Source organism: Cricetulus griseus, chromosome X (genome assembly GCF_003668045.3).
Source record: "Cricetulus griseus strain 17A/GY chromosome X, alternate assembly CriGri-PICRH-1.0, whole genome shotgun sequence".
Taxonomy (NCBI): Eukaryota; Metazoa; Chordata; class Mammalia; order Rodentia; family Cricetidae; genus Cricetulus; species Cricetulus griseus.
This window is the reverse complement of record NC_048604.1, coordinates 119,132,394-119,146,438: the sequence shown is the minus strand read 5'-3', so window position 1 is coordinate 119,146,438 and position 14,045 is coordinate 119,132,394. Positions and strand designations below refer to the sequence as shown.

General features: G+C 39.1%; 1 protein-coding gene across 8 annotated transcripts in view; it reads left to right on the top strand.

Moving 5' to 3' along the window:
- Nucleotides 1–14,045, top strand: part of Cask (calcium/calmodulin dependent serine protein kinase) — a 328,910-nt gene that overhangs the window by 266,103 nt on the left and 48,762 nt on the right. For all 8 annotated transcript variants that reach the window (XM_027433199.2, XM_027433197.2, XM_027433195.2 and 5 more), the window contains exon 12: nucleotides 12,136–12,213. In XM_027433199.2, the coding sequence (XP_027289000.1) occupies nucleotides 12,136–12,213 (78 nt within the window). The remainder of the gene's footprint in view (nucleotides 1–12,135; nucleotides 12,214–14,045) is intronic.

Genomic DNA, 14,045 nt, shown 5'->3' with positions numbered 1-14,045 from the left:
ACATTTGAAACCCTACGTTTCCAAATGTTACATTCTAGGGCTCTATGCAGAGCCGAACTTAGGGAGAGACAATTCAACTCAGTACAATGTGGAAAACTGACTTTGCTCTGAATTACCACTTCAATCAGGTATGAGTACTAAGTGCACAGGTCCAACAGAAAATAACTCAGTGTTATCCTGTCAGTTACTCACTTCCCGTTCTTGGAAATAAGCGCTAAAATATAGTCTTTGTCTTCTTATGGTCTTTTGAATCAATGATGGCTTAGAATTTGTTGATCATTTTTGATGGTTTTATTTTCAGATTAAAATGTGTTTTGAAAATGTTATTTCATAACAATTCTTAGTCTTCTCATTCTTAGAGAAATTTTCCTATTACAGAATAGGTGTTTGCTTTGTAATAAGGTATTATAAAATATTGTTAAATGGTACATTCATAATCTCTGGCACACTTTGACAACTAAGTTTCAATACTTCCCTGCCCATCTGCATACCTCTTGACTGCTAGCATGGAGTGCAGTTGTCTCAGTAGTGAATATGATGCCCTGCCTAACTAATATGATTTTGTAGGAAAGCTTAAGCTTATTCTCTAAAACAGTAACCAGTAAATGAATTGCTAAAACCACAAAGCCAACTCTAGGAGTAGCTCAATTTGGATGTTGCATCATAGTAGACTGTCTAATAGATTAAGTAGTGTTTTTTAAGTAGTATGTTAAAGTATTGCATTAAAAATAAACAAGTGTTGGAATCCCTTGTATTGCATATGACTGACATCTTTAATGTATTGCTTTACTGCTTAGAGAGAGTTCTAGTTTTTCCATCTAGCCTGGAAAACTACAACTCTGGATTTACTGTCTTGTATCTTTGAGATGACATTGATTTAGTAGACATGTTTGGAATAGAATATTTTTAGAATAAGTTTCCCAAAGGAAAAAAGAAGTATGACTTTTTAGCTACTTAGAGTCTGAGAAATAAGTTACAACAGTTTGAATGTATAACAACCTTGCCAGTCAGGAAATGCTAAAACTATTTCTCATGAATTCTGGACTTAAATGTCTGGAATGAGACACACTGAGGACCTTGGGAGGCCAAGTTCCTGGTAGCCCCCCTCATCCAGTCTCAAAGAGTCATCAGCTTTGACAGGTACTAACTAGCTGGTTGGTGGGCCCCAGCCTAGTGGTGGTGGTCTTTGTGCTGTTGTGTACTTTCTAGGGCTGAAGATCAAAGTGTTTTTGCTTTGTGGACTCATTTACTCTACCATTTCTAATTGGTTAGAAAAAAAAAACCAAATTTCTTATATTCCCATCTCCATAGTAGGAAAGTACTACAAGAAACAAGATACCTGAGAACTGGGTTCTTTTTAGTGTAGCTAGTTCAGCATACCATTAAACTTGATATGGTCACTTGTTTTGTTTTGTTTTGTTTTCTCTGTGTAGCCCTGGCTATCCTGGAACTCAGTCTGTACACCAGACTGGCCTCGAACTCAGGGATACACCTGCCTCTTCCTCCTGTGTACTGGGATTAAAAGCATGCCCCACCATCGCCCAGCTGGTGTGGTTACTTTGTAAACAGCAACAGAAAGCAAATACAATTAGTCATAAAGCAAGGGTTGTCCACTCCTTTTTACTTGCTTTTAAAAAGTTATTATCATGCCAGGCGTTGGTGGCCCACGTCTTTAGTCCCACGTCTTCTGCACTCGGGAGGCAGAAGCAGGCAGATCTCTGTGAGTTCGAGGCCAGCCTGGTCTCCAGAGTGAGTGCCAGGATAGGCTCCAAAGCTACAAAGAGAAGTCCTGTCTCAAAAAACCAAAAAAAAGTTATTATCGTATATTAATTGTACAAAATAATTGGTTTTGTTGTGATATTTTCATGTATTATTATGTTTAACTCCCCATAATCCTCTATTGCCCTCCAAACTTCTTCCATTATTCTCTTTCTTCCCATATAGCCATTTCACTCTCTTTTTTAAATCTAGATTCTCCATGTGAGAGAAAGTATGATTTTCTTCCTGAGCTTATTTCACTTAACTTGGTAATCTCCAGTTCAATCCATTTTCCTATGAATGACATGATTTTATATTCTTCTGCTATATTTTATACTACATTTTATTTATCCATTCAAAGGATCATCCACTCTTAACCACTTCTATTCAACATTATACTGGAGGTTCTAAGCTATCTAATAGAGCAAGAACAAAATTCAAAGCATGAAGGTTGGAAAGGAAAATATAAAATTATCCTCTCACAAAGATGTAAAAAGTTGTTCTCGGGTCTTTTTTACTTTTTTATAATTTAATTAGTCTTTTAAATTTCATTTTACATTCCAACCACAGTTCTCTCTCCCACCTCTCCTCCCACTCCTCTTACCTCCCCCCAGTCCACCCCTAGTCCACTCCTCCTCATAGGTGAGGGCTCCCATGAGTAGTCAGCAAAGTCTGGCACATTAAGTTGGGGCAGGACCAAGCTAGTCCCCCTTGCATTAAGGCTGAGCATGGCATCCCACCATAGGGAGTGGGCTCCTACAAGCTAGCTCATGTACCAGGGATAGATCCTGGTCCTACTGCTACTGAGCATGGTGTCCACCATAAGGAATGGGCTTCAACAAGACATCTCTCCAGCCCCACTTTAGTGCATTCACATTACTGTGCAACCATTGCCACCATCTGTCTCCAGAATTCTTTCATCGTCCTCAACTGAACTAAAACATAAAACAATGTCTCTATCACCTCTCCCTCTTAGCTCATGACAGCCACAGTTCTACTCACTGTCTCTATCAGTATTACTATTCCAAGAACCTCAGTGAGTCACACAATAGTTACCTCTTTTTAATGTTTTTTTTAATTGTGTGTGTGTGTGTGTGTGTGTGTGTGTGTGTGTGTGTGTGTGTGTGTATGTTGCTTAGGCACACATGTGCATAGTGCATCTGGACCTTTCGGGAATTGACTTTCTCCTGCAACCATGTGGGTCCTAAGGATTAATCTCAGAGGGTCAACAGGTTTTGGAGCAAGCAACTCTACCCACTGAGACATCTTACTAGTCCAGTTTTTGTCTTTTTTATGATTAGTCTATTTTATCTAGCGTCATAGTGGGCACCTGAACATATAAGGAATACACTCAGACAGACACACAGAGGGGTGCTATTTTTTAATTGAACAGGTTGGAAAAGTCTGTACTATGTAAGTTTTTAAAGGAAGAAGGTACTAATAGGATATACAAATATTTACTCCATAAAAGAAAAAAATGCCCTGGTGGTTTCCATATCCTTTTATAAACCATGGACTCACAATGATGCATAATCGTTCTTAAATGTGTAAGACATTTTTCTTGGAGGTTATAAATTTATAGCTCCTTAATTTTCTTGAAAATTCCATTTTAGCTTTTATAATATTTCTTTGAGACCTCTATGGAGTACCTTTGTGCTATCTGATGTTTAATGATACTAAGGAGATGTGGCCAGCCCCATCGTGCTGTCTGCACTGTCTCATGTTTCATTATGCCAATTGTTTATATTTAAGAGATGGGGTTTCCCATGCTGTCCAGGAACTCCTCTGATCAAACCTCCCAGGGTGGTGTTTATGCTGAAGATCTCAAGTTGGTATGTTAACTTGAGCAGAAAAATAGAGTTTAGATCTCAGAAATTTTTCCTCCAATTTACAACTTCAAAAATTCATCTGTGGTGGCTGCTTGTCAGTTCCCTGTATGTTAGTATTAAATCTCCTACCTTTCCTTAACATTTTGCTGCATTTCAAATCTATTAAAAGTGAAAAACATCCTTTGCCCATCACTTCTCAGTTCGCTAATGTGTGATATTGGAACTTGGTTCACAGTCACGGAAACTGTGAAGGAAGTTCCTAATAAGATAGTCTGTTTCTTATCTCATCATTGCATGCAATCTTGCTCATGCTCTTATTATCTGTCTTAGTAGGACTGCAGGCACATTTCATTATTTTGTGGCTAAGGACAGTGAACTTGAATTATTTTCCAACAGGAAGTTGCTTCAGTTGTCTTTAAAGTGAATGGTTGCTAATGAACTTCAGTGTCCTCTGTAGCTCTACAAGCCCATTCTATAGTGTCCTCTGTAGCTCTACACGCCAGGTGGTGGTGACACACACCTGTTAATCCAAGCACTCAGGAGGCAGTGGCAGGTGGATGTCTGTGGCTTTTACGGCCAGCCTGGTCTACATAGTAAGTTCCAGGACAGCCAAGGCTACACGGAGAAACCCTTTCTTGAAAAACCAGAGAGTTATAATGTCTCAAGTGGTTTATGTCATTGTTCTTTGATATGGTTTTCTCTGTGGGAGAAAAAAAAAGCAAATGTGTTACACAACCCAGGGATAGTTATTTCATAGTGCCTTCCCACTAATTTTATTTTAAATATTTAATGATAAATAAAACAATGAGTAATAACTGCTCTTTGAAGACTACAAAATCAAGAATGAGATGTAATGGAGTATGACATTTAAACAAAGAATATTTATTTAATGCTTTACAAGTAAATTAGAAGTGATATATTAATTGATTTCATCTTTCTGTTGGACAGCTCAGGAGATAGGAATTGCATATTACCACTGAGTTTACTCTGCTTTGTTTGTAACAGCTACGGTGTAGAATGCAGGTTGCCAATGGAGCTGCGCCTATTCTCTGTCTATGAGACAGAGGTGAAGTGTGTCCATGTAGCTGTGTGTGGTCGTATCTGACACAGTGCCAAAGACTGGCAGGGAACAGGCCTGTCTGGGAGTGACAGTGTGAGACAGCCAGTTTCCCTTGCAGCTGTTCACATTTCCTTGTTTGTGCCTTGATGCTATGTGTGTGGTTTGGATATAAATATACATAGTGCTGAACTTGAGTAGCTAATGGTTTTAGAAAAAGAATGCAAACAGTCATAGAGTTCCGCATCCTTGTTTTTCATCTAGGAATAATTTATTAACATCTTCCCTTCCTTTTCCCCACCCACTTCAGCATGCCAGCTTTATAAATATGCTTCTTTATCTTCAGCTTTATGGAATGCAAATAACAAAAAGAAGGTTTTTTGACGTTGCCAGACCACCGTGAATTTAAATTTCTACAGCAGAGGTTACAAGTTCTCACCCTCAAGTCAAAATCCAGGCAACCACTTGTTTGATAAATATTTTATTAAAACACAGCCATGTCTGTGCATTGTTAACAGCTGCTTTTACACAACACAACAGGCTTTAATAGTAGTGACAGAGACCAGATAGCCCCTAAAGCCTAAAAAATTTCTATTTGGCCAGAATAAGACTAAGATCTTAACATGACAAAACCTGCAATTGATTGACTAATAACTTCTAAATCATATTTACTTTATTTTTCCATGTTCTATAAATAGCATTTTCTCCAGTTTTACCCCCAAGTATTACTAAAGGCATCTCCCTCGCATGGGTTGTTAGTTGTTATGTATAGTCCCAAGAGATCTGGTGTGAGACAAAAGGCTGTGTTATCATTCTGTGCTGCTCTGGTTGTATAACAGTAATTGTAGCATTTCACCTGAGTAGACATTAGTTTTAGCTTCTGCATTGGTCAGCTTCTAGTTGCTATGACATAATACCCAGATAATCACCTCAAAAGGAAGAAATATGTATTTTGGGTCACAGTTTTAGAGGTTTCAGGCCAGTTCTCCTTATTGCTTTTGAGCCTGTGGGAAGGCAATACATCATTGCAGAAGAGGCCACCCACCTCATGACATGCAAGTAGTAAAGAAAAGGGAATGGAATACTGATATCTACTTCAAAGGTACAGCTCCAGTGACCTAACGTCCTTCTACTAGGTCCCACTTCTTAAAGGTTCTACCATCTCCCACTAGGGCCATAAGCTGGCAAACAAGACTTTTAATACATAGCTGTTTGGGTCACATTTATCCAAACTCTAGAATTCTCTTCAAAATGAAGGAACAGAATTATATTTATATCTCAGGTCTTTTCTATCTTGTTAAGTAAGGCAGACTTAAAATATCAAAAAAAAAGAATTAAATATGGCCAAAATGTGTTTAATTTCATTGAGGTAATTTTTTGTGTGCAAGCAGGAGCAAATAAAAATTGTATCTGGTTCCTTAAAAAAAAGAAACAGCTAAAATAAGTATTTCTGCTGTGCTTATTTTTGTGGTGCTCTACATTTTTTGCAATTATGTATTATAATTTCTATGTACAAGTTCAAATTTTTAATTTTTGAGGAAATAATTGTGCAATGTACACTGTGTCCTGTTACCTTATACTGGAGAACTCTGGGGTCGAGGAGAAGCAAAAGAAGCCCTTACACAGCATGTTCTATAATCATGAACATCAGACAGCCACTTCCTTTTTGCTTGTTGATACCCTTGATGTGGCAGGCATCCCAGAGTTGCTGCTGTCCTGAGGTGCAAATGTGCAGCTTTAGCATTGTTGGCGCAGCCTCAGAAGCACACACATGTCTCCAGCCCTGTGGTGTTACCCATAGCCCCTATTTCTGGGTCCTCTTGCTCTGTGCAAGCAGTCCTCTTGGACAGGACTCCATAAGAATGGCCTTGGACAGGTTACCCTCTCGGGTGTTTATTTGACTCATAGGAAGGACACGTTCTTACCTTAATATTTACTGGGGGTTACCCCAGGTGAGGCATAAAAGAAGCAGACACTAGTCACTTTTCACCTAAGACCTAAAATATCACATGTTGAGCCTCCCCAAGCAGGCCCTGAACAAAGCTAGCCCATTGCACCAATGCCGGCCAGTAAGTTACTGCAACGCAACAAGCCCTGGCCAGAGACCAATGCAAGGAACTCTCCTGTTTGCAACTTCCAGTTCCTGCGCAAGCTTTTCTGGAGGGTCCCTGTACCCTTCACTTTAGATGGGGGTTAAGAACAAGAAACAGGGGAAGGAAAATCAAATATGTTCTCTCCTCAAGCCTGTGATTCCTACACATGGCATGCTTGTGCCTCTGTAGGTAGAATAAGGCTTACCTAGGCCAAGTGCAGAAGTTAATGCTGACTGCTACGCAACAAGCCCTACACCAGCACTGGCAGCTTCCTAGTAGACTTGGTGCCACAGACTTCCTGTTGGCCTTGGTTTGAGATTCTAGAGCGTGTGTTTGTATGTGTGTGTGAATGCATGTAAGTGTCAGGCCATACCAAAGGCACAGAGGGGTTTTATCTGAGCACCTTCCTTACAATATAGCCACGAAAGCGATGAGACTCCAGACACATGCACACCACCCATCCTAAAGCTAGAACTGTGGTTCTTACTTCACTGTTGTCTGTTTTCCTCATCTGTACAGAGGCACCAGCCTTGCAAAATTAGCTGAGGTTAGATGGGTACATTTGTATTTAGGTCTCTGACTAGTAATTAGCATCTAGAAAATGCTCAATAAAAGAAGCAGTTGTCGATGTTCCTGGTAATGCAGATTGAGCACCCCTTATCTGAATTGCTCGAGAACTGAAGTGTTTTTTATTTGAAGGTTTTTCCAGTTTTAAATATTTGAGTACATATAATGATAATTTGGGATTAGGACCAAAGGCTAAACATAAATTTCAATTATATTTCAAATATATCGTGTACACACAGCCTGAAAATAATTTTATGAAACATTTTTAGTGTGCCTAGAATTTGATTACATCCGTCGTGTGAGATAAAATGTGGAACTTTCCACTTTTAGAGTCAGTTCATTATTTCTAACGTTTCAGATGGGGGGCATTTCAGATGTTGGAGCATTTCTGATTTTGAAATATTTCAAATTTGTGATTTTTTTCTTTTTTCCTTTTATTGAAAATAGATGTTTTTCCTCACATAATATATCCATAAAAGTCCCCTTCCCTTTATCCATCCCAGTTCCTCACCTCCCATCCAGATCCAACCCCTTTCTGTCTCCAATTAGAAAGCAAACAGGCTTCTTTGGGGGGGGTCTTTTTTTCTTTTTTTTCTTTTCAGATTTTTTTTTATTTGAATTGGAAACAAGATTGTTTTACATGCCAATCCCAGTTCCCTTCTCCCTCCCGTTCTCCCCTGCCACCCCCCAACTAAAACCCTACCTGTCACATACCCTTTCTTCTATTCTTCCCCTGACTCAACCTTTCTGCTTCCTCATGTCCTCTGCATCCCTCCTCTTCTTCCCTTCTCATTCTCGTAGCTCCCTCCCCCCTCTTCCCATGCTCTCAATTTGCTCAGAGGATCTTGTCCCTTTCCCCTTCTCCAGGGGACCATGTGTGTCTCCCTTAGGGTCCTCCTTGTTTACTAGCTTCTCTGGCAGTGTGGATTGTAGGCTGGTAATCCTTTACTCTATGTCTAAAATCCACATATGAGTGTGTACATATCATGTTTAGAAAGCAAACAGACCTCTAAGGGATAATAATAAAATAAAACAAAACTAACACATCAGAACAGGACAAAACAAACCAACAGAAGGAAAAGAACCCAAGAGACGGCACAAGAAACAGACCCATTAGTTTGCACACTCAGGAATCCCACAAAAACACTAAACTCGAAGTGATAATGTTACAGGAACTGCAGGGTAAAAAAAGAATAAAGGAGGAAGAAGAAAAAACGACAAGTGTATGTGTGTTTGTGTGTGTGTGTGTGTGTGTGTGTGTGTGTGTGTGTGTGTGTGATTTTTAAAAAGAAAAAGGTCCTGATGCAACATTATGAGACAAGGAACCTTCAAAGATACCATTGAGTTTGCTTTCTGTTGGCCATCTCCTGCTGGTCATGCAGCCCACCCTTAAGAATTGTTTCCCCAGTGAGACTTCCTTGGAGAAAACTAAACTTTCATTTGCAAGTGGTTATCAATAGAAGATAGCTTCTGGGTTACGAATGGGGACACATGTCCACTTCTCCTTTCAGCTCTAGCAACTCATCTGGTACAGACCCATCCAGGCCCTGTGCATGCTGCCTCAGTCTCTGTGAGTTCATATGTGCATTGACACTGCTGACTTATAAGGCCTTATTTTCTTGCTGTCCTCCACCATCTTCTCATCCTTATGCTCTTTCTGCCTGCTCTTCCACAGGGTTCTCTGAGCCCTGAGAAGAAAGATCTGATGAGACATCCCTTTTAGGGTTGAGTGTTCCAAGGTCTCTCACTGTCTGCATAATGTCTGTCTGTGGGTATATGTTCCCATCCACTTCAGGGGGATGCTTCTCTGATGATGGCTAAGTGGGACACTGATCTATAAGGATAACACAATGTTGTTAGGAGTCATTTTATTTCTATGCTTCTAGAACAGTGGTATTTGGACCACTGGGCCATCTGGTCTCAGGTTCTCAGTCACCCAAACAGTGGCAGGGATGGATTTCATCTTGTGGAGTGGGCAAGTAGAATGACTACTATTACTCAAAAGTTCGTGCTGGCTAGATTTCTAAAAACCCACAGAGCATATGAAAGCACCTGTAGTGGGTCTAGAGTGAGGTTCAAGGATGTCTCCTAGGCACCAGATAAAAGTCTTCAGGACAATATACTGACTTATAATTATTAGATGCCAGCAGAGTCAAAGCCCTGAGTGTTGGGCCTAGCACCAAATTTTTTTCTAAAAGAAACTAAACTGGCATAAAACCTAGACGACTATACTTGGCATAGTAAGACCAGGGTAAAAGTCAAGTCTCCAGGTTCAGAAATTGGGAAGGATGGGTGTTTGTTGCTCTGTGAGTAAAAGTTGGAGTACATTTATTAATTGTGTCAATACAAAGCAAACCTAATCATATCTGAAAGTATTGAAAGTGGTGTCAGCAATAGTCTTTGGTTATGAAAAAGGTAAAGCTTTTTGAGGTAAAGAATTTGCAGTGTAAACAGTGACAGTGCAATCAACCTAAAAAGCCTTGAGTTAAATTTGCTATTCTCTTAAATGGCCTTGAGATCTTACTGTTATTGTTATTATTATTTATCTAAGTTCTTTAAGCTGTAGTTATTAATACATTGACATCAGGGATAACTAAGTATTTTTAATTACACTTCTATTTGTATGTATGTGTGTGTGTGTGTACATGCACACATGCCACAGTACATGTGTAAAGGTCAGAACAACTTGTGTGAGTCTCTTCTTTCCTTCCACCATGTGGGTTCTAGGGATCGAACTCAAATCATCAGGCTAATGATAAGCACCTTTGCCCACTAAGCCATTTTGCTGGCCCACTAAATAGTTGTGTTGTTTTGGGTTTTTTTTTTTTTTTGAGACAGAGTCTCTTATGTAGTGCCAGCTGTCCTAGAATTCTATATATAAACCAGGCTGATCTAAAACTCACAGAGATCACCTACCTCTGCCTCTGGAGTGCTGGGATTAAAGGCATGCACCACCACTTTCAGAACCACTAAATGTATTTTTTTAATCTTTTTAAATTATATTTTATTGGGGAGGTGATGAGAATGTGCTCATGTGGGTTTCAGAGGACAGCCTGCCAGATTTGGTTCTCTTCTTCCACCATGTGAGTCCTGGGGATCGAGTTCATGTTTACATGCCTGGCTGACGGTATCTTTATATACTGAGCCATCTCTCAGGCTGACTGTCTTTTCTAAGTGTTAAATATTGTTTTATTTTGCTAAGAACACAACATGGTGTTTACTATCAATAAAAATTTATGCGTGAACTACAGACACAATGTTACAGGATTTATTCATCTTGCAATTATAATATATGTAAATGTTTCTGACTGGTGGTTTCTTTTGTTCTGGTTTTTCAAGTGGGTGACATTCACTTTGTTTGAGGTTTTCTTAATATTTTATATATGAATTATTTCATGTCTTTTCATAAGTTAGTCTGGGGAAGCTAGTCACTACATTATTTCTGTAAGCTGCGCATTGAGGTACACATCTTTAATTCTAATACTGGGGGTGGGGGTTAGAGACAGACAGAACTCTGAGTTCAAAACAAGTACATATCTACAAGTAAGAGGCCAGCCTGAGCTACATGGTGAATTGCAGGCCATCTAGGGCTACATAATGAGACCCTGCCTAGATATATTTCTATTAAAAAGTACATTTTTTCATTCCAAATGTTACTTGGCAATCACTAGAGATGTAAACCTTAAGAGGACAGACAGCATCCACATATATCCTCCCAAGGATTTGGCCAAACAACATACCACCAGTCCCCTAACGTGTTTTAAGTAGAGTAGCATTTTACTTTTCTGCTTAAACTATTAATTCAGTCTTCAATTCAGTAGTACTTTCTTAATTAATGATATCATATAAAATGGCCACTCCTATTTTCACTTTCTCTTAATCATTTTTTAATGCTTCAATAGGGATTTTCAAACATATGGTATACAAGTCATAAAGATTTTTCTGGCATCTAACTATAATCTGAAGAATGTTTAGAATCAGTATTTCACCTCTGGACTAGCATTAGTGTGCAGAGAAAAGTGGGGGAAAGGGACAAACAACCCCCAAATTTCAGAGAAGTTAGGAAACAGAAGCCATCAGACTAACCAAGGTCACTTTTAACTTTGTACTTTTCACAGCCTGCTATTGATTGTGGGTTAGTCCATTTGAGTCAGAACTAGCATTTTAATTGCACTTCTCAACTGCACAGTATTTTCTCTGATAAATTAAATTAATCTTCTTTAGCTAGTTGATGCTTGAATGGTTCATGTTTGTATAGGGGGTGTAAATTTATTTAGCTCTTTTTCAGTCTTGTCATGCTCTGAATTCGCAAAGACAAAAGAGACAAGTTTCTGTCTTGGCTCCCTTTTGAAGGCTCCAGCACTGATTCTGATGGTGAACATCCTTATCCTTAGTAAGACAAGAAAAACCTCTGTGAGAACATTCCTTCCAAGAAGGAGTTGGCTTTGCCCTTTCCCAAGATCTAGGTTTCTGTGAAAATTCTTTTAGACTCTTCTTGGCCAGAAAGCATTCTTTCATTTTACTCCAGTCACATTAGTGAATGTTGCTTCTGTCTGGAGAGAAACCCTGGGATTGCTGCTTTATTGACAGATATTAATTGCTAAGGATAGAATTTTGCTTCCTCTCTTTGAAAGTATTTACTTTAAAAGATATGCATGAAACTCATACTCTGACAAGTTCCTGTGAATGATGAACAATTGCAAAGAAGACCCACTGACATCATCTCTGACTTCTTAAGAGGAAAATATTGTTTGTTGAAGTAATGAACAGAAAACCGTAACTAGAGCAAAGCCTGATGAGTATTGATTGGATTTTCTCCTTTGCTTTTTAGCTGTACGACAAAATTAACACAAAGTCTTCACCACAAATCAGGAATCCTCCAAGCGATGCAGTACAGAGAGCCAAAGAGGTAAGTGACATCTTTTCCTCGAAGCATTTAGCATTGTCACATTTGCTACCTTTACTGAAGATGTTTGTGCTGTGTGTTAAGAGGCACACTCTTTAGGATCAAGATTTGACTCATACTCAGATTCCGACTGCTAAATTTATCGTTGAGCATCCATGTAGGGAAGAAAAAAGTCTCAGCAGCAGTAGTTCCCAGACTTCTCCTGGTTTTGCTGTGTAAATGAACATATTTATATAGTCTTCCCCTTTTTAATGTTATTTTTACTGCACCTGGTAGAAATAGACATGCCTTAAAAATCTGAGTTGCTTTTTTAATGTGGTACTATGTGGAGGTTAATTGACTTTTGTATAACAAATAACTAGACAGAATTCACAGAAGTCATTTTTATGCATCATCAATGATCAACACATAAAAGTTTGCCCCAGGCTTTTTCATACTTGCCTATTATAGAAGCATGGCTTTGCAGAAAGCTTGAAAAACAAAATTCACCCAGAATCCCATCACCCTAACACAGTAGTTTCCATTTTGGTATATTTTTCATTTGCATATAGAATTTGATGCATTAGCAATCAAAATATATTGGTTTGGGCCAAATATTATGTAATAAGCATTTTCTATCTCTAGTTGATCTTTATGAATATAGCACAATGACTGTGTAATTTTTTCTTATTACTGGAACGATGTAGAAATTACCCCATTGGTGAATACATTGTTGTTGGTTTTTTTTTACTGTTTGATCTTTTAAAGTTTTTATGCAAATAAATATTTCCTTTAAAAATATTTCTTACAAGGTATGATTAGTAAATGAAAGAGATTTGAAGACATACTCTCTTTCTTAGCAGATTTGTTTCTGGGTTTTGTTTTGTTGAGACAGGATCTCACCATATAGTCCAGTGTTGGGATGACAGGTGTATACCACCACAGCCAGCTTCCTAGCAGATGGGAAACGTGACTTTTGATATATATGTGTGTGTATATACAGCATATGCTTATATCCTCACTGAGAAATTAGACCATTGCTGCCAGGCCTTATCACTTGGTGAGAATAGGGTAAGACAAAGTTGTCTTAATTTGCCCAACAAGCCTTCTTTCGTTCTTTGAAAGGAATTACACTATTAGGAAGGAATCATGAGTCACTGCCCAATCTTGTCAATGCCCAAATAGACAGAAGCAGAGACACCCAGGTGAAAATCCTTTGTCCTAATTATACAGTTGAAAAATTTCCCCTAGCTTAGGAGATCACACCTCTGTACACAAGATCTAAGGCGTGAAGCAGAGAATACGCCAAAGAGAACTTCTGTAATCTCATCAAGCAATATGAAATAGCTGCATAACCAGCAATCATCAACAGGGCATTTGAGTAACAAACACCAGTATGAATGTGGATTGTAGGGTGCTGAAATCTGAGACTCGGGCCAAGTGAACCCCTTCCTGAAGTTCTGGCAGGTTGAGGCAGAAGAGTCATGCTGGTTGAAGGGCTGTGTGCCCATTACACCCAGTGAGTGGTGCTGAGACAATCCTGAAGCAGCTTCTGCAGATAGAGCAGTAATGGGTGCCTGCTCAAAAAACCAAGGCGCTAGTTGGCTGCTAGTCCTGGATTAAGGGGAACAGGTGGACTCCGTTTCTGGGTGAAAGGGAGAACGTTTTAAGAGCAGTTCACTTGCAAGCAGCATTTTCACCAATGCAAACAAACTGGTAATGCCTAATTGGCGAGGAAAACTTGAGTGCAGAAGAAAAACTGCTGAAGGTGTGTGAGTTATTAATTTTGGTCTTGGGTTCTCTGGAATTTCATCAAAGGAGCCATTGGCAGAAGCATGGTTTTCTCTATGTTGGGA